General features: G+C 54.8%; 1 protein-coding gene across 2 annotated transcripts; it reads left to right on the forward strand.

Moving 5' to 3' along the window:
• The first annotated feature begins 210 nt into the window (after positions 1-210).
• On the forward strand, positions 211-27,589 carry EDN2 (endothelin 2). Of its 2 annotated transcripts, none has more exons than XM_043461706.1 (5): positions 211-547; positions 22,158-22,320; positions 23,804-23,926; positions 24,875-24,973; positions 26,777-27,588. In XM_043461706.1, exons 1-5 carry the CDS (start codon positions 466-468, stop codon positions 26,868-26,870), a joined length of 561 nt encoding a protein of 186 aa, XP_043317641.1. In that variant the 5' UTR covers positions 211-465; the 3' UTR covers positions 26,871-27,588. The 2 variants fall into 2 exon arrangements, with proteins under 2 accessions (XP_043317641.1, XP_043317642.1); XM_043461707.1 differs by lacking the exon at positions 211-547 and adding an exon at positions 21,550-21,807 and having other exon boundaries at positions 26,777-27,589.
• The last annotated feature ends 209 nt before the right edge of the window (positions 27,590-27,798 follow it).

The following is a 27,798-nucleotide window of genomic DNA, read 5'->3' on the forward strand; positions in this document are numbered from 1 at the left end:
AGGAAAGGAAAAGAGCAGCCCTGGTGGCGGGCAGGCGGGTGGGCAGGCGGCCATGCTAATCCACTAGCTCCCGGCGGCTCTGGTTACCGTGGTTTGGGGCCCGGGCAGCCCTGGCTGGGAGTGCCAGCCCAGCCAATCGGTGCTGCCGCTGAGCTACTCTGCCAGAGCCATACAAGGCTTTGCTGCAGCCCTATCTCGAGCCACCACAGGGCAGCCCCAGCGTCGGCAGCCGCCCCGCCCGGGAGCCTGCCAGCCCGGCACGTCCTCGGACTCTGCCTAATCCAACCTGGAAGCAGGCAGAGCTGCGGTGCACGTGCACCTGGCCCAGGGTTCCCCAAGGTCAGGAAGGTAGCACCGCCAGGGCAGAGGCCAGAATCGGGGCAAAGACCTAGCCGGCCATCATCCTGGCTGGGGTCGGGGATGGAGCCCAGGTCTGGTCCAGGCTGAGCTATATCTCTTCGTAAGATGCTCTTCTGTTCCCATCATCCCTTTGGCCTGACTGACTGCTTGTCCTTCCCCATTTGCCGTGGAGACGGGGCTCAGCGCAGTGAGTATCTGGTCCCTTCTGAGGTCTTCTCAGGGTCCAAGTCCCAACTCATTTAATCCATCTGGGGTCTAAGGCTGCGTGCACCTCTCAGAATTGGGGCATCCATGACCAAGTGCATGTTGTGAGAGTCAGGCACATACAGCCCCCCTTGTGGTCTTTTGTGGGTCCACTGTCACTGCCATGGACCTGGGCCTTGGATGGTGGAAGCAGGTGGGGACCGGTGACCCCTGCCCCGTGGAGCCCCTCCCATCTGTCAGTGCAGAACACTTGAGTGTTATGAATTCACAGGACCCCTGAGGAGTGGAAACTATTGGCCCTGTTTGGCAAGCAAGGAAATCAAGTCCCAGAGAGGTTATTTGTCTGAAATCAGAGTGCCAGGATTCAGCCCCAGAGTGGTCTGACTCTAGACCTCTAGAAATTTCAGATCCTGGAGGGACCAGGGGCTGCCATTTACACTGAAGTATGAATGGAGGAGAGAACATCATTGTCTGAGATAAGAGGACCCTTTCTTTAAAATATGTATTTTTTTATTCTTTATTTTTGGCTGTATTGGGTCTCCGTTGCTGTGCACAGGATTTCTCTGGTTGTGACGAGTGGGGGCTGCTCTTCGTTGTGGGGCATGGGCTTCTCATTGCGCTGGCTTCTCTTGTTGTGGAGCATGGGCTCTAGAGCACACGAGTTTCAGTAGTTGTGGTGCCCAGGCCCAGTTGCCCTGCAGCATACAGAATCTTCCCGGACCAGGGGTCCAACCTGTGCCCCCTGCACTGGCAGGCAGATTCCCAACCGCTGGACCACCAGGGAAGTCCAAGGGGGCCCTTTGTTCCTGAGTTGGGTAGGGCTTTCCCAGGCCCCCAGTGCACGGCCATTGCCCAGGCCCTGGTCAGGGTTGCCCACGCATGCAGTGGCTGCCGCAGAGCTTCCCAGGCCACCACTGTCAATTAGATTCATCACGGAAGTCACTGGGTTCCAACATCTTTGTGTGTCCTACGTGGGCCAAGCCAAGCTCAACGCCAAGACTGCGGTACTCCCCAGGGCCACCCGGCAGGTGAGAGAAACGTGCCGGCCTGGGGGGTGGCAGGCCAGGCTGGCATCAGCCTCTGTTTGCTCACCCAAGAAAGGAAGAGATAAATATAGACACAGGATTACTCAGACACAGCCTGGGAAAACCTGCTCCGAACCTCGACTTCAGCCCTGGCCCGGTCTCACCTTCACCCGCCTGCCCTCTCCGTGTCTGCTGCCAGGCCTGCCCCACCTGTTCCCAGGGCGCCCTGCCTGCAAACTTCAGGACAGCCCTTCCTGCCTGCCCTCTGGGGGCGGGGCAGAAACAGGCCCAGAGAGAGCAGGGCACCTGCCTCACATCCCACAGCAGGTTAGGAGCTGGTGACACTAGGGCGGCACTGGGGGAGTCAATTTATCAGGCCCAGGCACTACACCAGCCCAGACTCAGTTTCCATATTTGTGAGACGGGGACCTGGTACCCCCGGCCCTCAACTCCCTTGAGCCTGCATGTAGGGTAGAGTTGGAGACCACCCAGCAGAAAGGGGATGAAGCTGGCGGCTCAAACACTAGGAAATGCTGGCCCGAGCCACACATGTAGGGCTTCAGCACTGGGACTCTGGAGCCAAATTGCCTGGGCTCAATATCCCCCTCCACCATTTTCAGCCATGAGATTTGGGGCAAGTTTCTTAACATGTTGGCACCACAATTTCCTCACCTCTAGTATGAGAATAATAAGAATTATTATTCTATATAATAAATATTATATACAGTATTATTTGAGCTTCCCTGGGTGGCTCAATGGTAAAGAATCCACCTGCTAATACATGAGACATGAGTTCGATCCCCGAGTCAGGAAGATCACCTAGAGAAGGAAATGGCAACCCACTCCAGTATTCTTGTGCTTAGGCGCTCATTTGTGTCCGACTCTTTGCAACCCTTTTGACTATAGTCCACCAGGCTCCTCTGTCCATGGAATTTTGGGGGCAAGAATACTGGAGTGGGTTGCCATTTCCTCCTCCAGGGGATCTTCCTGAACCAGAGATTGTATCATGTCTCTTGCGTTTCCTGCATTGGCAGGTGGGTTCTTTAGCACTACTGAGCAACCAGGGAAGCCCAAATAATACTGTTTATAATACTAAAATCCCATGGACAGAGGAGCCTAGTGGACTATAGTCGATGGAGTCACAAAGAGTTGAACACAAGTGTGATGTTATATGTATGTACATATAGACATGTGTGTCTACCCACATTTGGGTTTCCCAGGTGACGCTAGTGGTAAAGAATCTGTCTGCCAATGCAAGAGACATAAGAGATGCAGGTTCAGTTCCCTGGGTGGGGAAGACGCTCTGGAGGAGGGAATGGCAACCCACTCCAGTATTCTTGCTGGATAATCCAATGGACAAAGGAGCCTGGTGGGCTATAGTCCATAGGGTCATAAAGAATCAGACACGACTGAAGTGACTTACCAGGCATAATCCCATGGACAGTGGAGCCTGGCGAGCTACAGTCCACAGGGTCACAAAGAGTCGGAAACGACTTAGTGACTGAGCACACAGCCACATCGTATTATTTACATATAGTTATAGTAATAATAGCCTAATAATAATACCAACCTCTCAGAGTGTTGGGGCGGATTAGGTGAGATTAGTACAAAGCATTTACCCAGGGCCTGACACAGAGCAATGACTTCACGTGCATATTTATTATGTTTCAGCCACTGGAGCAGGTGGGGGCCTGGGTACAAGAGGCATGGGTGGGCGTCTCAAAGTCTACTGCCCTCCAAGGGAAGAGTTCAGCCCTGAGCTGTACGGTGCATTGGTCTCTCCTGTGCTATGACCCCTGCAGCAGTTCCCTGGCCTCCCTGCTCTGCCTGAAAGCGTCAAGAGTCAGGCAGACATGGATTTGAAGGTTGGCTCCACCACTTACGGGCTTCCCTTGTAGCTCAGGTGGTAAAGAATCTGCCTGCAATATGGGAGACCTGGGTTTGAAGCCTGGGTTGGGGAGATCCCTTGGAGAAGGGAAAGGCTACCCACTCCAGCATTCTGGCCTGGAGAATTCCATGGGCTATAAGAGTTGGACACAACCGAGTGACTTTCAGTTTTCCACCACTTACAGACTGTGTGACCTTGGGCAAGTAACTGGCCCTCTCCAAGCCTCAGACTCCACTTTCATCCCTCCTGGGATTGGTGTGTGGGTTAAATAGGGGAACTCTCAGCTCAGCCAGGCTAATGGACTCTATGCTTGAGCTCACCCTGAGCCCCTACTCTTGTTTCCTCCAGTTTCTCTCAGTGGCTATGAGCTGAGCCCAGGAGAGGCCACTTCTGGGTGCATGACCCTCACACATGCAAGGGCTCTCACTTATGGGAAACACACACCAACTCCCACATCATGCATGAGCTCATGTCCCTGCCCATGGGTCCCTGAGGCCACGGGGATCCGCAAGTTCCCCCTGAACTCCTCATGCACTCATGCATATCCACACAGGTGTCCGTGCCCCTTCTCCACATTCCTGCACACACACATGCATGCATACATGGACACACAGGGCACAGCTATGCGCGAGCTCAGCGAGGCCGGTGCCCACAGGTGTGACCTTGCACACCTACCAGCACGCACGCTCCCACAGTCAGTGGTGTCCTAGCCCGGCCTGGCCCTGAAGTGGCCGTCTTCACAGCAGAGGAATGCAGACAGCTGGGGATGCTCTGCCAGCAGACGTGAGGGAGAGGCCCAGGGGAAACCACACGGGCAGGAATCCAGGCAGGCGTTCCAGGCCGAGGTGGAGCCCTAGGGTGCCAGGAAGTGCAGGGGGGCACGTGCAGACACTAACATGCTCCAGTCTCCTCTCTCATCACCCCGCGTCCTCCGCCTCGGGGACCCAGAGGCCAAAGGGTTGCACAGACCACCGTTCTCCATCCAAGGCAGCTAGCTGGCTCTACCTGCACGGCCTTGCTGCCTGGCAGGGCACTGGGTCTCTGGGCTGCAGTGGCCTGGTCTCAGCTGGAAGGGGTCATTCTTGGCGTGGGGTCTTTCATCCTCACTGGGGAAGAATCTATGACCACAGAAGAATCTATGAGGAGAATCTATGACCCAGAGGAATCTATGACCACAGAGATCAACAGGAGAGGAGTGGAGTTTTGTTTTGTTTTGTTTTTTTCCTAATTTTTATTAACATATAGTTGCTTTACAATGTTGTATTACTTTTTCTGTACAGCAGAGTGAATCAGCAATATGTATTCACATATCCCCTCTTTTTTGGACTTCCTTCCAATTTAGGTCACCACAGCGCACTGAGTAGGGCTCCCTACTCCCTCCTACTGACGAGTAGATTCCCATTCCGTTCAGTTCAGTTCAGTCGCTCAGTCGTGTCCTCCTCTTTGCGACCCCATGGACTGCAGCACGCCAGGCCTCCCTGTCCGTCACCAACTCCCGGAGTCTACTCAAACCCATGTTCACTGAGTCAGTGATGCCATCCAGCCATCTCACCCTCTGTCGTCCTCTTCTTCTCTTGCTCTCAATCTTTCCCAACATCAGGGTCTTTTCCAATGAGTCAGCTCTTCACATCAGATGGCCAAAGTACTGGAGTCTCAACTTCAACATCAGTCCTTCCAATGAATACCCAAGACTGATCTCCTTTAGGATGGACTGATTGGATCTCCTTGCAGTTCAAGGGACTCCCAAGAGTCTTCTCCAACAGCACAGTTCAAAAGCATCAATTCTTCGGTGCTCAGCTTTCTTTATAGTCCAACTCTCACATCCATACATGACCACTGGAAAAACCATAGCCTTGACTAGACAGACCTTTGTTGGCAAAGTAATGTCTCTGATTTTTAATATGCTGTCTAGGTTGGTCATAACTTTCCCTCCAAGGAGTAAGCATCTTTTAATTTCATGGCTGCAGTCACCATCTGCAGTGATTTTGGAGCCCAAGAAATCTCTCACTGTTTCTACTGTTTCCCCATCTGTTTACCATGAAGTGATGGGACCGGATGCCATGATCTTAGTTTTCTGAATGTTGAGCTTTAAGCCAACTTTTTCACTCTCCTCTTTCACTTTCTTCAAGAGGCTCTTTAGTTCTTCTTCACTTTCTGCCATAAGGGTAGGGTCATCTGCATATCTGAGGTTATTGATATTTCTCCCGGCAATCTTGATTCCAACTTGTGCTTCCTCCAGCCCAGCATTTCTCATGATGTACTCTGCATTAGTTATCTATCTTATACATAGTATCAATAGTATATATATGTCAATCCCAATCACCCAATTCTTCCCCCAACTCTTTCCCCTTTTGGTGTCCATCTTTTGTTCTCTACATCTGTGTCTCTATTTCTGTTTTATAGATGAGATCACCTACACCATTTTTTTTTTTTTTGGATTCCACACGTATGTGTTAATATACGATATTTGTTTTTCTGACTTCACTCTGTATGACAGCCTCTAGGCCCATAGTGTCATCACTGGCTCAAGTCAGAGATGACGGAGACAATGTAGAAGTCACCAGAACTCTTCAGGCAGGACTCATACTGACTCAGCAGCCAGTGTATGTTAGGGAAGGCGCTTGCATCTGGCAACTCCCTGAGTGCTTACAAAAGGGCCCCTGCTCCCACATACAGATGGGGACTCTGAGGAGCAGAAGCGGCGTAACCTACCCAGGTCCCCTAGCTGGCCGACTCCAGACACCAGTACCTAACCAGTGGGCCATGCGGCCTCTGCCGAGGGGCATATCTCACACCCTGATGGAGAGGTTTGCAAATGAGGCTGAAACACTGCTGGCACAAGAAAACCACTGTCCCACATGCAGGGATCTCCAGCCCAGGTTGCAGAGAGGGCTCTCCCAGGTCACAGCTACATAGAGACGGCAGGGGGAGGCTGAGAGCCATCCAGGCTTTTGGCCTCTTCTGGCAGCACCCATCCCTGGGGAACCAACTGAAGCTGGGGAACATGTCAGGGTTCCAAGAAATGGCAGGAATGAAGGTGGGACATGGCCTCTGCAAGTTCAGCCCTGGGGTGGAGAGAGGTCATTCTCCATCTTCATATAGAAAACATGGCCTAAGAGGGACAGAGACCACAGTGTTCCAGAAGAGACCGAGCAGGAAGAGGGGCTGGCAGGGGCCCCAGCGGAGACCTGCCTCCAGTTCCTGAGTCTCTGAGGCCAGGGTGACAAGTGGTGGCCTCCTGTGAAAGGCCCCTGAGCCAACTAGGTCCCTCACCCTCCAGCTCTAGCTATTTGCTGGGTGGAACTGCTGGGGAGGAGCAGGCTAGGCCCTGGTGCTCAGGACCTCATGGATGAGGGAAGGAAGAAGAGAGTCAGAGCTTGAAACAAATCCATCTGGGGGCCTTCCCTATACTCCAGTGGCCACGCTGCCTGTCCCCTGCAGGTTCTGTTTACAGACTTGGCCATTTACTTGCTGGGGAGCGAAAATGGGAAGATGATAGTGCCGTCATGGGAGGACCAGGAGGCAAGTGGCATGCCCAAGGTCACAGAGGGCAGAAGGATTCTGACCTGTCACCACTGCTGCTTCTGGGACAGCCAGAAGTGCACCTTCAAGGTGTCACACCACACTCACCAGGGCTGCCCTGTCAGAAACCTTGAGAGGCCTGGGGAGCCGAGCCTGCCCTCCCACTCTCAGGAAGAAGAGGGACCCAGTCACACTGCCCCTGGGGCAGGTGCCTGCGCCTCTCTGCGCCTCCAGTTCTTCAAACAGCAGCGCCTTCCCCTCAAGGCTGTTCTCATCATCCGACGGCATTGCACTTAGATCAAAGCATGGACTGGCACAAAAAGCCTCACGGGCACCCCCCGAAGCTTCCAAAGATTTCTCAAGGCCTCTGCACTCCTTCCCAAGGCACATCTGGACTTGAGACCTCATTGTCCAGCACGGGACTCAGGGGAGGGAAAAAACCAAGAAGCCAGCATCACCCCACTTGTCAGCTGGACAGACCCAGGTCCAGAGAGGGGGAGTGACTTGGGGGAGGCACACAAGGAGGCAGGACTTCTCCCATACCAGCTTCACGTAGAGAACAGGCCCTGGACCCCACGTAGCGTCCTCAGGGGCCCCTGGGGGTCTCGCTGTGGCTAAGCGACCTCTCCTCCCATCCACCGACCCTGCCCCCAGGGGTTGCTGCCCTGTGCCCCGCATAGAGAGCTCCGGCCGCCAGGACCTTTTAGAGTCAGAGCCACTGAGACCTGGGAAGGGGGCTGGCCTCCCTGAGGTCTCCTGGGGTCCCCAGCCGGGCAGCTAAGACCTGAGTCCCCGGCGGCACGTGGCGGCGCTGCCCGCTCGGTGATGTCAGGCCCGCCGCACCCGGGCCCCAGCACGTTCCTTAGCAGAGCCGGCAGAGCAGAGAACAAAGCGTCCTGCGCATTCCTGCGCGCTGACTCATCGCCTGCACGTAGCGCGCCGCAGCCACAGCCGCTGCTTTGCCCAAAATTGGTCGGGAGGCGGGGGCGGGCCAGACACGGCCGCCTCCAGTCCTCTGCTCACTCACCTGCTCCGCGCTCTCCAGGGGCCCCCTGTCCCAGGATTTCTCGAAACAGGCAGGAAAGCAAGAGGCACTGGGGGACACGTCGGTCCCCGCGATAGCCAGGGCCACCGCATGGGGGTGGGCGCGTGATCGGGCACGGGTGGCAGGCTGGGGATAAGGCGTAGATGCAGGCATTGCGTGTCTTTGAGCCTCAGTTTCCCCCTCTGCAAAATGGGGATGTGCCGGTTACCATTTTAAGCGTTTGATATAAGTTCTTTTCCCACATTCTTACACCAACCCTATGAGGAAATACTGAGGAAATACATCATCCTTTTACAGGCAGGGAAACTAAGGCACAGACACTGATTTGCTTGAGGTCAGGTGTGGGCTTCCCTGGGGACTCGGTGGTAAAGAATCTGCCCACGGTGCAGGAGAGGCAGGGGACATGAGTTCAGTTTCTGGGTGGGGAGGATCCTCTGGAGGAGGGCATGGCAACCCGCTCCAGTATTCTCACCTGGAGAATCCATGGACAGAGAGCCTGGTGGGCTACAGTCCAGGGGGTTGCAAAGAGTCAGACACAACTGAGCATGCACCCAGGCACAAGTGCTAGCCAGCTGCAGGGCTATGAATATGAATTGTAAGGTCCCAGAATCTGCATGTATCCCCTATATGCTAAAGTGCGGATTGAAATGTGTGGTGCCCAGCGGGTGTTCTCACTGTGCCCTGACCCTTGGTGGTTGAGCCCAGGTCCCTCACTTCACCTCACTAAACCTCTAATCTCTCACCTGTAAGGTGGGGTGACTGTGAAGGATGCCCTCAAGGGATTGTCAGGGAAATTACACTGAAGGTTCAAGTGTGATCTGTGGAAGAAAAGACAGATTTGGTTCAACAAGCCTTCAAACCACCCTTGGTCATCTAGGCCATTACCAAAGTACAGAGAGCCTGGGGTAACCAGCCAGGCCTAGCCACACTCCTCTGGGCCTCCCCAGGGGTCTGGGGAGCACGGAGTTGCCTGTACTCCCTGGGAAAGTGAGGGAGCAGGAGGGTCCCTGCCGTGTTCCCTTTGCCAGCCTGGCCTCTCTCCCCCAACAGCCTGATTTCAGGGAAGGTGGAGTTCTTGGGATCTGTCCTGTGTCAGGGTCAGAGGCTTGCCCTGAGTGTGTAGGAATGAGGTGGCCACCAGGTGGCTTTGTTCTCAGGTTCCAAAATGAACTGGGCAGCTCTTCCCCGAGTTGTGGTGTCTGCCATCTGAGGCTTGTCTGATAGTCCAGAGAAGCCCCTAGAAGGAATTCAACACCCCCACCCCCACCCGAGCCAGGACTGGTTGAGTCCCAGCGGGTCGGGGCCACCACAGCACAGATGCAAATGGCTCCCCTTTGTGTGCTAAGTTGCTCAGTTGTGTCCGACTCTGCAACCCCATGGACTATATGTAGCCATTCAGGCTCCTCTGTCCACAGAACTTTCCAGGTAAGAATACTGGAGTGGGATGCCATTTCCCACACCAGGGTATCTTCCCATTCCAGAGATCGAACCCATGGCTCCTGAATCTCCTGCATTAACAGGAGGATTCTTTACCACTGCACCACCTGGGAAGCCAGGAGGTGACCCCACTTTAAACTCAGAAGAGGTCAGCTCTGGCTGGGTGTGCAAGGCCTGTACCCTGGCCTCCAAGCTCCTTTCATCTCTGGATCCTTCACACGCTTCGCTCCAGCTTCTAGAACATGTCATGCTCTTTCAGGCCTCCCAGCCTTTCCCCACACCATACCTCTGGCCTGGCATGCCTTCTCCACCTTCATAGCCTCTTTTGGATGCCTCTTCTGCTGGAAAGCCATCCTGACCTTTCAGGCAGAGGTAGGCACTCACTCCTCTGGGGTCCTGTAGCTCTCTGTCTGTCCTCCCCTTTTGGCCAAAGCAAAGCCTGACACAGAACACACACTGGCCCTTATCCCACAGACACTCCCAGGTCCCTATTCCAAGAAAATGCCTTCAAGGGCCCTCTCCTCAAATTCCAGCTGGGACAGAGACCCACAGACCCATCCCAAATCTTGCAGAGCAGCCTCAGTCTGTCCACTGCATGACAACAACAGACACAGCGTTGGGGCCTGAAGACCCTTCTCTTCTGCTTATGGCTGTGTGGCCTTGGGCAACTTCTGCAGCTTCTCTGAACTTCTCCATTCCCAGGCCCTGCCTTGCCTGCTTCCCAGGCCTGTTCGGAAGATCAAATGAATGAAGGCAGAGAGAATGCTTGGCGCGTGGGCACAGCTCCCCACACAGCTGTCTTATCACCGAGTCATTATTACGGACCTGCCTTGTGCCTGGGGCCTGGTCTCCAAGGCTGGGCAGCAGGCGGGCAGGCAGGCGATGAACTCAGAAGCAGCCGCAGCCCTGGGCTGACTCAGGCTGAGGAGGCACTGGGAGAAGTGGGTGCTTTATGGTCAGCCTGAACCAGCCCAGCTCTGGCCCTCTCCTCCTACCCCCAGGCGTCACCCAAATCTGAGGCCACAAGGCCTTCCAGGCCCATTCAGGGCCTCTTATCTGGGGAGATAAAGGCCCCCCACCCCTTGGATGGTGGAACCATTCAGATGGCTTCTGTGTGACCTTGGCAACCCTCACCCACTCCGGACCAGCCTTGGGGAGTTCTGGGGTGGGGGGCAGGCAGTGACCTCACAAGGCTACCACTGTGTCTTCCAGGTGCTTAGTGGGGGGACTCCCCCACTGCTTTGGGCCCCAGAGGAATGGTTCCTGTTCTTTCCCTCCCTGATACTGACCTAAGGTGGTGGAACTCCCAGTATCCTCCCTAGAGTCTAGAGTTATTATTTTTATTTGACACACGAGGAAACTGAGGCCCAGAGATCAAAAGGCCCTCAACTAAGGCAGCACAGTCAATAGCCAGGACACAGGCATGCAGCTCTGCCACCAGGGTCTTCAGGGCCCCCCTGCTACAGTCCTCCATTCTTCTGTGGCCTCCTGGATGGTGATGGCTGTCTCTCTCTTTCCTTCCCTGGTGGCTCAGAGGGTAAAGAATCGGCCTGCAACGCAGCAGACCTGGGTTCAATCCCTGGGTGGGGAAGGTCCCCTGGAGACAGAAATGGCTACCCACTCCAGTATTCTTGCCTGGAAAATTCCATGACAGAGGAGCCTGGTGAGCTACAATCTATGGAACACAACAAGAGTTGGACACGAATGAGCTACTAACACTCTTTCCCTATACCCTAGGACACTAGCTCTGTGCCAGGGCTTGGACAACAGTCACCAGCTTATGAGATCTTCACATGAATGTAAGACAGAGGAGGAAGTCAAAGCTCAGAGAGCTGGAATAGCTTGGCCTGGTCCCGCAGCACAGTTGTGGCGTCTCCCATACCTCTGCCCTGTGCCGTGTAACAGCTGCTTCCCCAGGAGGGTAGGGGCTCGGGGTTCCAGCAACACCAGGCCTCAGGGAACCTGTACGGCAGCCCTCTGGTTTCACAGACGCCCCCTGGCTATGGGTGGCCAAACAGGAAGGGTACCCATCCTGCCAAGATGGACCTACCAGGCCCACCTGGGCGCGACGCTCCTTACCGGGCTCAGATGGAAGCGTGAGGTCATTGGACCATCCCCGCTCCCTGTCGGCTCTCGCTGCTGTGACTCAGCCTTGCCTTCCCCAACCCTCCTCCTCCAGGGAACTCCAGCGACGGTCTGACCTGGCCGGGCTGCTCCCGCTACCTGCCCACCCTCTCAGGGCCTCCCACCCTGAGTCATCGCTCACCTCACTACCTGACACAGTGCTCACTGTGTAAACAGACTATTCCCCTCCCCCAAGCTCCCAGGGTTCCGCTCCCTACGGCCCAGGAGCCAGGCTGAGGGATGGGGGCACTTTTCCTGCTGTCCCCAGACTTAAGCCCTGAGGTCGAGCTCCAGAACTTGCTTTCAGGGACTCTCTGGCCTTGACAGGAAAATCTAGAATTGAGATTGAGGCCTCAGGCCAAGGGCTCAGACTGACCTGGGCTCCAATTCAAGCTCCTTCCTTGTTAGATGGGTGACCTTGGACAAGGTACCTCAGTTTTCCCATCTGAAGGAGGACAACAGTAAAACCAGCTTCATCCCATGAAGATTTCCTACAGCATCACTGAGGCCAGGATCCTGCTTAAAAATGCAAGTGGCTCTAGATTCAAATGGTTGTATGGCCTCACATAAGCCACTTTGCCTCTCTCAGCCTCAGGCTCCTTACCTGCAAAATGGGAACAAGAAGAAGAGAGCCTTCCTGCTGTGGTGACTAAATGTGATAAGACATGTAAAAGGTCAAGCCGTGTCTGGCACCTGGGGACCAGACATGGGTAAATGTTTATGTGGATAAACAGTGAAAGTGAAAAGTGAAAGTCAAGTCGCTCAGTTGTGTCTGACTCTTTGCGACCCCGTGGACTGTAGCCCACCAGGCTCCTCCGTCCATGGGATTCTCCAGGCAATAATACTGGAGTGGGTTGCCATTTCCTTCTCCAGGGGATCTTCCCAACCCAGGGATCAAACCCAGGTGTCCCGCATTGCAGGAAGACACTTTAACCTCTGAGCCACCAGGGAAGACATATGGATCAACTGTTTGTTTATGTGGATAAACAGTAGCTGTAATTAAATCTTAAAGTGACCTGTGTATAACAGATAGCTCATGGGGAGCTCAGCTCAGTGCTCTGGGGTAACCTAGATGGTGGGATGGAGCGGGCAGGCAGAGGGAGAGCCAAGGAGGAGGGGATGTATGTATACGTATAGCTGATTCACTTCACTGTACAGCAGAAATAGCACAACATTGTAAAGCAATTATACCCCAATTTAAAAAAAAAAAAAGAGTGTGCCAGGTGTTAAATGATCCCAGGATGGTTTTAATGAATGATGGGGCGATGGAGAGCAATGGTCTGGCTCTTCGTTGGATGATGGAGTAGCATCAGGGAAGGGCTTCCCAGGTTGGAAAGTTCCGGGGTCCCCTCTGCAGGCTGACCACCCCACTTCCCTCAGTGGGTCCAGAAGGCTCTCTGAAGAGGTCTTTCTGGCTGGGGCTGGCCTCACAGTTTACAGTTACCAGGCCACCCAAGAAGCACTTCATTTTACAGAGGACAAAGTTGATGCTCAGACAGGGAAGGGGCTTGTCTGCAGCCACCCAGCTGGAAGCTGAGCCCAAGCCTGCACCTCCGCGTCCCCCTCTTCCCAGCCTGGGAGCTGCCTCCTGGACTGGGGATGCCCTCACCTCCCAGTCTCAGAGAGCACTCTGGGAGATTCTCAGAGCTTGTCTGGGTACTGGAGACTCTTTATCTTTGTCTCTGTCTTCCCCCGTAATGCTTGAGAGGCAGCTCCTTGGGCCATGGGGACCCAGCAAGCCTGGGCTGGGGCCAGTGGATGAGGAGTGGACCCAGGAGAAAACTTCTGTGATCTCCTCATTTCCATTTCAACCAGTGATGTGTTGAGCATGTGATCTGAATGAAGGAACAGAGGCTGGGGGAGGTCGAATAAGTGAAGGGTGAGGGGATAGAAATAGCACCGACCCTGGGGTCAAACAGACCTGGATTCAAACCCCAACCATTACATGGCAAGCTCTCTAACTTCTCAGAGTCTGAAGTCGCATCTGAAAACAGACGCATTGACATGCCTCAAAGGGTTATGCTGTAAAGATGAAGTGAGAGCAAAAGTGTACCCAGGCTCTGTAAATAGTTATAGTCAGTAATAATGATGGCTACCACTGATAGAGCTCTCCCTCATTTAATCCTTACACAGCCATGTTACTGTGATTATACCCATTTTACAGGTGAGTGAACTGGAGCTCAAAAAAGGAGGAAAGGGCATGTGTGATGGGGAAGAGGGATTCTGACACCAGAATCAGAGCCCTTAGCTACTAGCCAACCCTCAGAGACATAAAATAAAGCATAGCCAGAGGTGATTATGTGCGTGTGTGCTAAGTTGCTTCAGTCGTGTCCGATTCTTTGTGACACCATGGACTCCTCTGTCCATGGGATTCTCCAGGCAAGAATACTGGAGTGGGTTGCCATGCCCTACTCTAGGGGATCTTCCCAACCCAGGGAATCGAACCTGCATCTCTTATGTCTCCTGAATTGGCAGGCGAATTCTTTACCACTAGTGCCATCTGCAAAGGTAGCTATGGATGAGAATATTGTGGGTGTTCAGAGATGAGTTAGAGCTCATGTCTTGGATAGAGTTGGGAAGGCTGGCTACAGTCCACGGGGTCGCAAAGAGTCAGACATGACTGAGCATGCATGCACGCACCTGGGGGAGGCAACCTTTGTGATGGGCCTTGAGTTTGGGCAAAATAAATCAACTAAGAATGGGAGGAGGAGGAGAGGCCCGCCTTGCACAGAAGCTGGGAGGCAAGAAGGTGTGCAGTGTATTCAGGAAGTGACAAGCCTCTTGGGCTGGTAGGCTGTGGGCACCCTGGTCAGCATTGGTGGGAAAAGGAAGGAAAGATAGGTCCAAGTCAGGTCCCAAGCAGGCCTGATGCCAGGGTGGGCATTTGGAGTGAACAAGATGCTTCACGCTGACACCAGGCCAGGTCCTGGCTCCAGAAGCCTGGTTTTCATAGGAAGGCAACATTGACCCAAGTCTCAATACCCCTCATGTCTGTTGTGGCATCAGGCACTGTGCCAAGGCAAACGTGGGTGAGTGGAGAAGCCAGGCTGGCCTTGGGCACTTGGAGGGACTGTGTGACCCAGGGCAGTGGAAGGGATGCTCGTGGTGCAGCTGGCTCATGGTGTATGGATGCACACAGCTTCTACTAACATCCCTCCAACACACACATGCGCACATCACTCTTTTGCAGGAGTGTGTCCACACCAAGATGCCCACACACACCCTGCAGCCAGAGGTGAGGGAGGGAGGGATAGCAGAGGCTTGCTGACAGAAACCCCTATGCCAGGCAATGGGCTGAACCTTCCATGGGCTCCGCCACAAAGCCTCCTTGCAGCTATGAAGTAGCATTTTTCTTCTTAGGAGTCTCGGAGGGATGTGACCTCTGACACTCGGGAAAATTAAACAGTGCTATACCCTTAGTCACATGGTTGGTGAGCCCCAAAATGAGAACACAGACTGGTAGCCCCAGCCCTGAGCTCCATCAGGCCCAACACAGTGCTGGGCACTGGGGGTAAGTGGGGGATTGGAGTCTGAGTCACAGGGCTTTGAAGCTGGCAGCCAGAGCAGCGGAGCCTCAGAGATTCCAGGGGTGGGCTGGCCCCTGACTCACCCCCACACCCTGAGCCTGCCCCAGGCAGTGGCTTCAGTTCCTGGCCGCCCTCCTGCCTGCCAGAGCCCAGCGAGGCCCCTCCTGGGTCTTTCATGGCTCAGGATTCCCAGGAGCTGGGCGGGCAGGGCCAAAGCCTTGAGGCAAGGAGGTATCCTAGGCACACCTCTGCTCAGGAATGTAGGCCTAGAGTCACAGTGGGAACCCCGGACCTCACCAGCCTGATGTCAGAGGCAGCTAGGCACTTGGGGCTAGCTGTTAAATGAAGAATGAAATACTGTATTTCTGCATGGCCCGGCCTCCGGGTGGCTCACCCCTTCCCAGAGGGAAGACAGCCGCCTGGTGGGGCCCTGGGTGCGCCCTGGAAAGTATGGGTTCTAGGCAACAGGGTGGGTGTGACTGCAAAATCACCAGCTGCGTGTCTTGGCTGGTGGTAGTGGAGGGAGGAGAAGGCTTGGGTTCCAGCCCCTCCAAGTGCAGGGGCCTCAGAGAGGAGAATGCAGGCATTCTGGATCTCCAGGATCTCTGGTGGGCTGTTCCTTCTCCCCGGACCTCAGTTTCCTCATCTAGGTATAGGCCAAGGGACTTTCCCTCTCTGGCTGCCTGTCTTTTGCTTTTAGAAATTATGTCCAAGCCTTCATCAATAGAGCATTATGAAGATGTTATCAGGCAGAAAATGGGACATAAATGTTCGTCGTAAGTGGTGTCCCTGCAAGGGCAGTTTTGTCTGATGAGATTAAGTCATCTTGTACATTCATTCCAGCTTTGGGCCTGGACCGTGTGCCCAGGCCTGTGTGCTAGGCCCTGGAGTTGGGATTCCAAAGAAGACTGTATCTCAGTGATTTCATCATTTTGGGGGAGAGACCCCTCTCCACCGGAAATAACCAGATGTTTCCAGGACAAGTTTAACATGCCATTCAAAGCTCTTTGACCTTTCCAATATCTCTAACCACATCTGTCATGATGGAGGGTGGATGGGTGAGAGATTGGTTGTATGGATGGAAGGATGGACAAAATGTCAGATAGTGGATAAATGGATGGACCAATAGTAGGAATGATGGATGGAAGGATGGATGGATGGCTGTGGACATGGGAGGTTGAATGGATGGATGGAAGGAGGGATGAATGGATGAGTAGGTGAATAGATGGTGGGGGGAGGCAGGAATCATTGAATGTGTGATTTAGGTTCTTGGTCCCACAGCAGATGAGTATAAGGGAAAAGTTCCAGTCCTGCCTCTTGTTCATTGTGTGACCCTGAAGAATTCACTTCTTTAGCTGTAGAGTGAGAATCTTGTCTGGAAAGACCTCACCAATCAAGTGAGAGTCATGAGCCCAGCCTGCATCCCAGGTCTGTTGTGGGTATCCGGTGAAAGTGGTATGGACTGCCCATGCCTACATAACAGTTGTGACTAGTCCTCAGTCAGTGGCCTCGCAGGCATAGGCAATGTGAGGTGTTTTTGCTGTGGGAGTGACGCCCCTCTGTGGATGCAGTATGTTCCTAGGCTTCCCACTTCCTCCAGGCTGCACAGAGTTCTCTGCCTAGTTAGGAGCAAAAGAGGTGACCTCTGCAGAAGCGTTGCTGCGGAGGCTCTCCAGACGCTGTACTTGTCAAGGAGTAATTGATGTGTCCTGTTTGTTATCCATCTTAGGGTAATTAGAACTGGCTCAGCAAGGGGACACCCGGGGCTCAGGATTAGGGCTTTGGAGTTACACAGATCTGCCTTCCAGCCTTGGCTCTGCCACTTCCTAGCTGTCTGACATTGGACAAGGCATGAACCTCAGTTTCCCCATTTATAAAATAGGAACGAATTATAGTACCCACCCCTTAGGTAGGTTATAACAATTAATGGACATAATGTATGTAACCACCTAACATAGAGCTCAGAATATATTAAATCCATGTGTACCCAAGTGCAGAATTGGGCCCTTAGCACTTTGAAGGAAAGTCCAAAACTTCAAGTCTAGAGACCTCCATCTTGAAAGCTCAGTCCCTGGATTAGTTTTCTTATTTCAAAAAGTTCAGTGGGACTCACATTCTTCTTGACAAGTGTGCCTTGACTGAACAGTGTCTGGTTTTGGCTGCAATTCCAGCAGTTCCATGGGCCTTGCTGACCCTGTTCTGATTACCCTTAGGTTAATAGCAGACTGGGCACATGAATTATTCCTTTAAAAGTAGTTCATGTGGGAGCTACAAATCTTTCCAATGGGCTGAGCTGGAGGGAGGAGGAGAATTTAGAAGGGGGTGTCCTCCCAGGGAAGCCGTGAAGATCAGGAGAGCTGGCCCCACAGGACCGAGGCTACTCTTGCAGAGACCCAGTGTGCGGACGATGCCGTGGGTGGTGGCAGGCCCTGCTGGCTCAGGGTAAGCTGTGGCCGATGGCAGGAGGCCCAGACCACCCACCAGAAAGAGGCCCTGAGGCTGAGTGGCCCTAGGCTTGAGGGGGGGCAGTCCTGACCCATAGTCCTGAGGACATAACTTGGGAACAGGTCATTATGGGAATGTCTAAGCTCCCTCAGTCCTGAAATCCCCAACTCAGGCTGGCTCCAGGGCCAAACCCTCCCCAGACCCCTATTCCTTGCAGGGTCCAGACATCCCCCCTGGCCAGCCCCATCTGCCCAGCTGCTCACTCTGCTATGCTGCCTGCATGGTATGTGCCTGCGACTGAGACTCTGTGTCCCTTCCATTGGGGCTGCAAACAAGAGAGCTTCCTGAAACCCGGTGGGGCCAGGTGACAACAGGGAAGTGACTGGTTTTCCGGAAAGTGAAAGAGCAAAGGGTTCCAGGCTGGGAGCAGGAATGATAGCAATGAACTCACAGAGTCTGCAGAGCTTGCATTTTGGGAGCTGGAAACCCAGGGCAGGTTGATTCTGTCTGTCATAGGCTATCTGAGCTGAGCAGGCCCCTCACAGTCGATGGGAAGAGAGAAAAGCTGTCCAGGGAAGCCAAGGAAGGGACAGGCCTTGCCCAAGGTCACACAACATGAATAGCAAAGCTGGGGACAAAGCTGCCCACTGCTACAACACCAGGTAGCTACTCTAGCCCATTCCTGCCCTGTTGGACGTCATCAGAAGGATGTTTAATCTTCACTCTTGTGCTTCCTCCATCCCATGCCACTGGACAACTATTCGATGGGACCAAATTTATCATTCGTACAGGGGTGATCAAAGAAGCTTTGGGGTCCCCAAGAAGGTGGCCTAGGCCCATCCCAGTGTCCCTGCCTTCTTGCTAGTGGGATCCTTCCTGACAGCCCTTCTCAAAGGGACCCAAGGGGGCTCAGCTTGGACCCCTGGGGACTACACTGGTGTGCAGGAAAGGGTAGGTCTGGATTAGTAGCCCAGAGAGCATGTCCAGCCCAGCTCTGTCTTGAGCAAGTTGCTCCTCCTCTTGGACCTCAGTTACCTCATCTGCCCAATGGGAGTGGAAACCAGAGAGAATTTCTAGAAGGCAGTTCCTAGCATGGAGTATTTCTTCACCCAAAAATACACCCCAACTGTCCTCTTCTGCCAGCCCCGCCCTCCCCACAAATCTCTGCTTCTTGGATTAGGCTGGTGCCAAGCATAAGTGGAGCAAATTATTTTGTGTGCAAAACAATTCCCCCAGCTTCTGACAGGGTGACCTCCCATGAATCCCTGCCCCTCAGTCTGCAGCCTTTACCAGCCCAGACAGGGAGCGGGGCCAGGTGGGGTGAGCAGTGCAGCAGAGCAGCTGGCGGGGGCAGCCGGTAGGAGCCCGAGCAATGGGCTTGAGGGGTCCAGCCAAGTCAGCCAGGAGGCATAGAGGTGACTGTCGGCGCCCAGGCCAAGAGACCTAGGAGGCTAGGGCTGGATATTCTTCTTGTTCTTGTTGTTGCTTAGTTGCTAAGTCATGTCCAACTCTTTTGTGACCCCATGGACTGAAGCCCGCCAGGCTCCTCTGTCCATGGGATTCTCCAGGCAAGAATACTGGAGTGGGTTGCCATTTCCTTCTCCAGGAGATCTTCCCAAACCAGGGATCGAACCCATGTCTCCTGCATTGGCAGGCAGATTCTTTACCACTGAGCCATCTAGGAAGCCCACGGGCCAGGAGCTAAAGGAAATCCATGTGTGTATCGGAGCAGTTGGCTTGTGCAGACAAACCATGCTCATGTCAAAGGCAAGGGAAGAGGGAATAAAGAAAACTGCTGTTTTTAACTCAGCTTAATTTTCTCCACCTGGAAACCAATCTTGCCAGTGAGGTAGTGCTGTTCCCGGAACACTTTCACCCGCTAAGACCTGGGCTCGCTCAGGTTCCCAGGTCCGGCGTCTCCATTTCACAGGAGCCCTGCTTGCCCAGCTCGAGCAGAGGGCAGGAAGGAGGGACACTGGAGTTGGGCACAGCCTCCCGAGCTGACCCTGCGAGGCCGGGCGGCGGCCCCTGTCCTGTCGTCATCCTCCTTTCACAGCAGAGAGGGATCCTGTCTCCTGGTCTCTTTAATTCTTCTATTATGTTTCCCAGACTTGGAGCCTCTGGTTGCCTATTGTCCTCAGCAGGCACTTTACATTTGTGTAAAGATTAGACAGGTTAGAACCTTCGCTCTCACTCCGATGGTCTTTCTCTTTTACTTTCTCAAATCCGAGTTCTTTCTTTCTCGCTGCACTCTGCTTCCTTATTCTCTCTCTCCCTACCTGTCTTTATCAGCCTCCCTGTTTATTTTCTTCCCCTCCCCGACCCCCTCCTTCTCCCCGCTGACCTGCTTTTCCTCTGTCATCTCTTCACAGTTCAGTAGTTTGAATCCTCTTTCTCCCCCCTCCACCACCGCCACCACAACCCTAACCTTGCTTAATTCCGTATTTATATTCTCCTGGAGCCTCATAGAAATGACTGAAAGCATTGCTCACCTCATTCCAGAAATAACTCTTCTAAATTCTTAGAGAGGCGCCACACGGGGGAGGGTGTGAGCACTGGACGGGGAGTCACTGTGGTTTACTGGAGAGAACAAGACCCAAGTTCCGCTGTGGACTCTTGCGTACACCAGCTGTGTGACCTTGACCCAGCTGGCCTCCGGTCAGAGTCTCTGTTTTCTCCTGGGGGCCGTGGAGCTGGTACCCAGATGAGAACAGCTGCGTGCGAGGTTGTGAAGGAGAGAGGATGGTGGTGCCCTGCACACACATGCGCTGAAATGTTTCTCCTGCTTCCACTGCAGCCTGAGCCAGTCAGAGGGAAGGAAGCGGGTGCTAACCAGTATCTCCCTCCTTGGTTCTTCTCTTCTCTACAAGGATCACACACACACACACATGCCCTGGGAAGAAACAATGCTGTTTCTTCACAGTCATCTATTCCTCCCTCCCTAAATGTCTAATGATAAAATCCCAACTGAACACAGGAGGTAAAACTTGGGCTTTAGTGGGCTCCTGAATTTCTCCAGTTCAAATCCAGGCCTTCATTCTTTCACCACCCCCTCCCTCGGACAGCACTCACTCAGAGTCTCCTACTGTGTGCCGGATGGGCTCCAGGGCCGGCCTTCTCTGGAGTTCTGGACCTCGAGATTGTTGGGGAGATAAGCCCAATGTCATGAGTCAGGCATGAGAGCACGGGTTCTGGGAGTTCCGAGAAATGAGAGGGCCTTTCCTCTTGTGCCTGGAGACAGGGTCCCTGAGAAGGAGGGACTCTGAGCCAGCCGAGGGGGAGGAGCAGGATGCTGGCCCCCAGGGAGCCCCTCCATCACTATGCCTTTTTTTCAGAAGGTAAGCCAAGACATCCTGTCCTGGCCAAGATGGGAGGTCTTCCCAGGGGCCTTTGGTGTACATGGCCACAAGCCACCTTTCTGAAAAGGGCTCTGAAGGCCCCTTCTTAGCATCAAAGAAGTCTGTGGGCCACATAGATTAAGAAGAAGGAAAGAAGGGCACTTCCTGGGGAGGGGGGAGGAGGCGGCTCCAGGCTCCAGGCTGGTCAGAGGTCAGGGGTAAAGTGTGTCCTTCACTGGGGAAAGCAGGCCCAGAGAAGGCTCTGACTCTCCCAAGTCAGCCCAACCTTGAGTAGGTCATTTACTTCCACACAGCAGAAGGGACACCCTCCACCTGGTTGGCAGTAGGCAGGCAGCAAAGCAGGGTCTCCTCCAAGGAAAGGGAGGGTTTTGCCCGTGGGACCTCTCCCTCCCAACGCTGAGTTCTGGGCAAGACCCACGGAGAGTGGGGGAGGGGCTCGGGCATTTGGAGGATGACTTGAGGGGGTCCAGTGGGACGGGGAGGGGTCCCTGGGGACAGCAGGGGAGCCTCAGGACTCCAGGAGGTGCTCCAGGCTCAGAGGGAGCATCCTCCCCCCTTTTTCCGCCCTCATCCTGCCCTCCTCCCTACCACAGAGGCTGGGGCGGGCCGGGCGCCCTGGGAGGAGGCGGTGTCCCTGGCTCCCTGCCCACCGGTGCAGGGCTGGACGGGCAGGGGGCGGAGCCATGCCTGGCGTTATAAGAGGCAGCCAGGGCACCGAGGCAATGAGCTATCGCTCAGCTTGGCAGCAGGACGCTGGCAACAGGCACACTCCGCACTCCAGCCCAGCCTGCGCGCTCCCTCACCGCCATGGTCGCCATGCCCACCGCCTTGTGCTCCATCGCTCTAGCCCTGCTCGTGGCCCTGCACGAAGGTGAGCCCCCCCAGCCTCAGCAGCTGCAGCAGCCCCGAGGCTGTTTGTCTGTGTCTCCTGCTGGGGCTCTGTGCCCTCCAAGCCAGCCGGGCAGCCTTCAGGGGCAGGAGTCAGGCAGCTTGGGGGCTGCAGGAGGCTGTGCTATCAGAAGTGCTGCCGTCCCAGGGCAGCCACGGGTCCTTCCAACCCAGAGCTGCTGGGGCTTCCCCAGACTGGCCCAGGGCTCCTGAGCCCTGAGAATGCCAACTTCCTCAATTATGCAAGAGGAGGAGCCCGGCGGGTCCCCCATCCCAGCTGTGCCAGGCGCCCTGACCCACCTCTCCACTTTTCTCTCCCTCCTGTGCATGCAGGCAAGAGCCAGGCTGCTACCACCCCCACCCCAGAGCAACCAGCGCCTTTGCCCCGGGCCCGAGGCTCCCACCTGCGGACTCGACGTTGCTCCTGCAGCTCCTGGCTCGACAAGGAGTGCGTCTACTTTTGCCACCTGGACATCATCTGGGTGAACACTCCCGGGTGAGCTACTGGAGGGATCCAAGAGGGGTTGCAGGGCGCAGGGGTGGGGGATGCTGGCATGCTGAGGAACCCCTGGCACACTGCAGTTCTCCCTTGGAGTGTCGGGCTAATAACAATAGCAATCAGCTATTGCTTCAGTTCCCACATGGGGGCTGCCTGAGCAAGACAGAGGGCTGTCTCCTGAGAATCCTGACAAAAAGCCTGGTCAGAAAGTGTTGGCTCCGTTTTCCAGATCAGGGAACTGAGGCTCAGAGAAGTTAGGTGCCTTTCCCAAGGTCACACAGGAAGGAGTAAGTGGTAGGTAGGAGGCTCCAGCCTAGGTCTGCAGATGCCAGAGCGCACAGCGGCTCTGCCACGCTGCCTCTGCATAATCTCCCAAGAATAATATGATTAATGACAGCACCCATGTCTTGACTGTGCCAGGCCCTATGCCAAGCACTGCTGGTGCCTTATCACCTCGTGAACGCACCCCCCATCCTCCCCGATGAAGCAGGGACTGCTGCTGTCCCCAAATGACAGACAAGAAACCTGCCCCGTGTCACCCGGCAGAGCTGGGGTGGGGTCCCAGTGCTGTCTGTTCTGTCTGCACCCGCACTGCCTCCGGGCCACTGCATACTTCAGGTTGAAGTTTCTCTGTGTGTTTGTATTTTTTTTTTCCTTCTCCAAATTGCAAAAGACAAGAGAAGCCCGGCACGTAAGCGTGTGTGGAGCTAATCCGCATCCAAACACTGGCTCAGGGCGGGAACCCTGCCAGTCCCTGCGTGCTGGGTCTACCTGGAGCCTCTGCAGCTCCAACCACACCGGCTAAAATTAGCTCGGGCGTCCGAGGTGCTGGTCCAACCGGCCACGGGGCCCTGCCCTTCGCCTGGCCCGCCTCAGACAGACTGAAACTGAAATCGATCTCAGCCAATCTAACAGGCCTGTATACACACACGCACACGTGCAGGTCAGGCACACTCACCATTTTAAAGTCAAAACTCCAGGAGACACTTGTGTCACCCTTCCAGGCAAGCGGTGATGGGATGGAGGCAGCTTAGCTCTGAGCCTGAGTGTTCACTTCTATGAGAGGGCACTCTCCCCCTTCCTTCCAGACTAGCTGGGGGTCTTCTTTGAGAACAGGGGGACCAGCCTGACTCCATCAGCTCAAATTGCTGCCTGGGAGTGGAGAGGGGCAGGGAGGACAGCTCCCACCCCTCCTCCCCATGCTGAGAGTCTTACTGAGCAGGACCAGGGGGGTTGGGAGGGAAAGAGGTCCAGAGAGGGTAAGGGTCTTGCCCAAGGCTCCCTGGCACGTAAGGAGGAAACTGCAGTGGGAATTCTTGAGGGCAGGAGCTGGTTGCTTTTGCTGCCACCCTAGCGGTATGGATGGCTGTCCCAGTGTGCTGTGTGGACAGTCCCAGCTTGCCAATGCCCCTGGTTTATCTAATCCTCTCTCTGTCTCTCTCCACCCTACACCACTACCTTGCTGGCGGCCCGCCCACAGACAGACAGCTCCTTACGGCCTGGGAAACCCGCCAAGACGCCGGCGCCGCTCTCTGCCAAGGCGCTGTGAATGCTACAGTGCCAGGGACCCCGCCTGTGCCACCTTCTGCCATCAAAGGCCCTGGTAAGTGGGCACCCAGCCTGCAAGGGGCCAGAGGTGACTTCTGGCCTGGACCTGCTCTGGAGGGCAGGGTGTCTGGGAGGCCAGCAGTAGTGTAGTGTTAGTCACGCGGTCGTGTCCAACTCTTTGTGATCCCACGGACTGTAGCCTGCCAGGCTCCTCTGTCTATGGGATTCTCCAGGCAAGAATACCGGAGTGAATTGCCATTCCTCCGGGGTGTCTGGGAGGCCAGCAGAGGCGTGGCTACCCCCAGCTCTGAGGGCTTCTGAAAGCATTGTGTCCCCATTCCTGAGCAAGAGGAATTCTCCCTAGGTGACGGCTGAGGCAGCACAGGCCCAGAGAGGAAACGGGACTTGTCCTATCAGGCTACACAGCTAGTCAGACAGAGAACTGGGCCTTCTGCCTTAGTCGCTGGGCTTTGGGTTCCGACCTGAGGCTCGGGGAACTCTGGAGCTTTCTCAGTGGAGAAGCAGTAACTGGAGTTAGGAGGCCATGGCACCATCCCCGAGATGTCACAAAGCCTTTGCCAGTCTCTGAGCTCTCGGGACCTTCCTCCCTCCACACGGAGCATTGGGAAGGCAAACAGTGACGCCATGCTCCCCTACCTCCCGTTCCCATGACGGCGTATGAGAAACTCCTCCCTGGAGACCCCAGCCGTGGCTGCAGCCCTGCCTCAGTTTCCCTGCCGAGGGCCCTGCTTGGCTGCAGGTGGCTAGATTCTGGGAGGCCAGCCACCCTGCTGCCTCTTTCTGAGGCTGAGAACGCATTCCCAGTAGCTCAGTTTTCCTCAGGCCCCACCCCACCTGGGAAAAGAAGGATGCCAGATGCACAGGGTGGAAATGGATCTGCTCCTGAGGGCGGGGCGGGGCGGGGGCTGGGTTGGGCCTGCAGCCAGGTGGCCTTGGGGCCCTGGACAGCCCCCTCACTTGGGCCCTAATGACGTTCACTCAGGACTGAGGCGGTGGCAGTCCCAGTCAGCGGGTCCCCTGCAGCTGTGTTCCAGGATGGCAAGACTCGGGCCACGGCGGGAGAGCTCCTCCAGCGGCTGAGGTGAGGGGCGCCTACACCGATTGAGTGCCTTCTGTATGCCTTGCACATTTCCCTTATTCTCCATATGATGCCTTGGGTCCTTATGGGGCAACCAATAGAAGCTCAGAGAGGTGAAGGTGTTTACCCAAGGTCACACAGCAAGCTACGGCATCTGGCTGACTCAAGAGCCTGTGTTCTTAACCACTAGGCTCTTTGTTACCGCCAGGCCTGGAAGTGGCCTTTTATTAAGGGTTTCAGGGTTTGCAACTGTGGAAGGTCCCCAGGTGTTCATTCCAGCTGTGTCTGAATCAAGCATCTCCCACATGCTGGGGTCCAAACAGATGCTACCCAGACTGTTCTCTCCCCGGGTCCCAGACCGGACTGTCTCCCTGGTAGCTACAGCATGGCTCATCTCAAGGCTTGGCACCCAGGAGGTGCCCATGAATGTTTGTCCAGCCAAGCTGACTTAAGAACAGAAACCCACAGCCAGTCATGTGGCAGGGTGGCTGAAGGGGCAGCGTCTGAGCTAGAAAGTCCCAGCCCTGCCACGAGCAAGCTTTGTGACCTTGGTCTGCTCACTGACCTTCTCTGTGCTTCTGGTTCCTGTCTGTGAGGCAGGAACAACGGTGCTATCCATCTCACGGGCTCTTATAGGTTAGAGCAGTTGACATACATGAAGAGCCTCAAGAAAGCCCAGGCCCTATGGGAGCTCTGAAGGTTTTAGCCATCCCCAACTTCTGTCCCTGAAGGTTCCTCAGGGCTGCCCAGTGCCGGGGTGCAGCCTAGCCCCTCAGAGGTCCACATCTCTGTGAGGAGGTGGAAACATAGGCAAAAAGACAGGATGATGGGCTGGGCAGCACCCAGGATATACTGAGGAACTATCTTAAAAACATAAATAAATAAAGTGAAAGTGTTAGTCACTCAGTTGTATCCAACTCTTTGCGACCCCATGGACTATAGCTCACCAGACTCCTCTGTCCATGGGATTCTCCAGGCAAGAAGACTGGAGTGGGTAGCCAGTCCCTTCTCCAGGGAATCTTCCCGACCCAGGGATCAAACCGAGGTCTCCCACATTGCAGGCAGATTCTTTATCATCTGAGCCACTAGGGGGGCCCAGGAAATGTCTTAAGATGAAAAAATTCAAGGTAAGGTTTTGCAAGTACTTGACATTCTATAATCAGCAAAGAGGGTTTTTGCCAGTCTGTCCTCAGCCGCACACCATTTCAGGCCTGCGTTTATTTTACAGACCAAGAAAGGGGTTCAGAGAGGTTGAGACCCTTGCCCAAGTTCCCAAAGCTGGGAACCAGCCTCCCAGTTCCCAGGCTAGAATGCCTTAAGCCAGAGTGAGGCCACCTAGACGATGGCAGAGTCCCCACCAGGGTCTCAGCCAGATTCAAAGGACTGCTAGGATCCATACATATCTGGATTGGACCACCTTGATCTGGACCTTGAAGAATGGGAATATTAGGACATGGAGTATGGAGTGAGTGGATGGTCAACAGCCTGAGGAGCTGCAGGGACAGAGGTGTGGAAGTGAGAGGGCAATCAGGGGAGGGCCACTGGGCTGCCCTTGGCCGTCCAGTCACCCTGGTGGCTCTTGATGTGGAACATCAGTTTTGTCAAAGCTCCTTGTGGGCAGAAAAGCTTCTAAACTGCCCCAGCCTCTCCTTGATGTTCAGACCTTGTTTTCAGGGTCAGCTGTGGCCACCCTCTGACCTCCTGGCCATGAATAAGGGATCCAGACCCTATGACCGATGCCTCTCACGGCAACTCTCAAGTGATCTGTATCTCCAGAGATGCTCAATTGACCTCTTTTCATTCCAGGGTTATTTCTGCAACCAAGATCCACTTTGCTAGGCAACAGCAGAAGACGACGAGGGAGACCAGACCTACACACTCCAGGCAGAGGAAGAGATAGCTTTCGACTCTGGGAGAACTTTGGGAAGGAAGCCTGTGTGGATACAGGAGGAGAGGGGCATCCCAGAGCTGGGAGACCTTCCGACCTGTTTCCTGGGCCAGAAAACCCAGCTGCTGGAGCAGGCACAAGCTCTGGCCTCCTTGCCCTGGGGAGGGGGCCTCCCTCAAGGCAGCTCTGTGACACCAGGAAAGCTATCAGGCCTCGGGCTGCAGCGTGGCCTCCCACACTGGTTCCAGTTCCAAGGCCCTGCTGAACGGAATGGCATGCGGAATGTGCTAACCTGGAGGTGTCCTGTCTGGTGGCTGCGAACCAGGAACAGCGTGCAGTGGTGGGCACTCACACCTCAGCCAGCCCCAGAGGCCGAACAAGCCCTCCCAGGGTTGAAGTCCCGGCCGCCTCCCACCCCCCGCCCCGGGTCTGTCCCCTCCAGCCCTCCCTCTCCAGTGTCCTTATTCTCCACTCATACCCTCGGGACACTCTTGGTGAGAAGGGCCTGCACCGCTTCACCTGTCTGTATATAACTTATTTGCTCTAAGAAATTTGATGATTCTGATTATTTATTTTAACGTATTTTTTTAGACTCTCAATTATTTACCTGCGAACTTGTGTTTGTAATAAACAACAAAATGGTGCTCTAGCATTTGGTCTTGGTTGAGCAGGAGGTGGGAGGCGCTTTTCAGGAAGGGGCTGCTTAGAAGTGAAGGGAACAAAGGAACGGGGGGAAGAGAGCCTGAGGCAGGTGTGGAGGCCTGAGTTCCACAGCCCTGTGCCCGGCTGGGCATCGCTGGCTGCTGACCCACCCTCTCTGGACGTTTGCCTATCATGTGCATGGACAGCCATTTGCAGCTTTGATATCCAGGGTTCCAGGACCTGAGTTTCTATCAGGCCGGTAAGTGTTGGCCAGGCCTTTCCCCAGAGCATGTTTCAT

Source organism: Cervus canadensis, chromosome 2 (assembly GCF_019320065.1).
Source record: "Cervus canadensis isolate Bull #8, Minnesota chromosome 2, ASM1932006v1, whole genome shotgun sequence".
Classification (NCBI taxonomy): domain Eukaryota; kingdom Metazoa; phylum Chordata; class Mammalia; order Artiodactyla; family Cervidae; genus Cervus; species Cervus canadensis.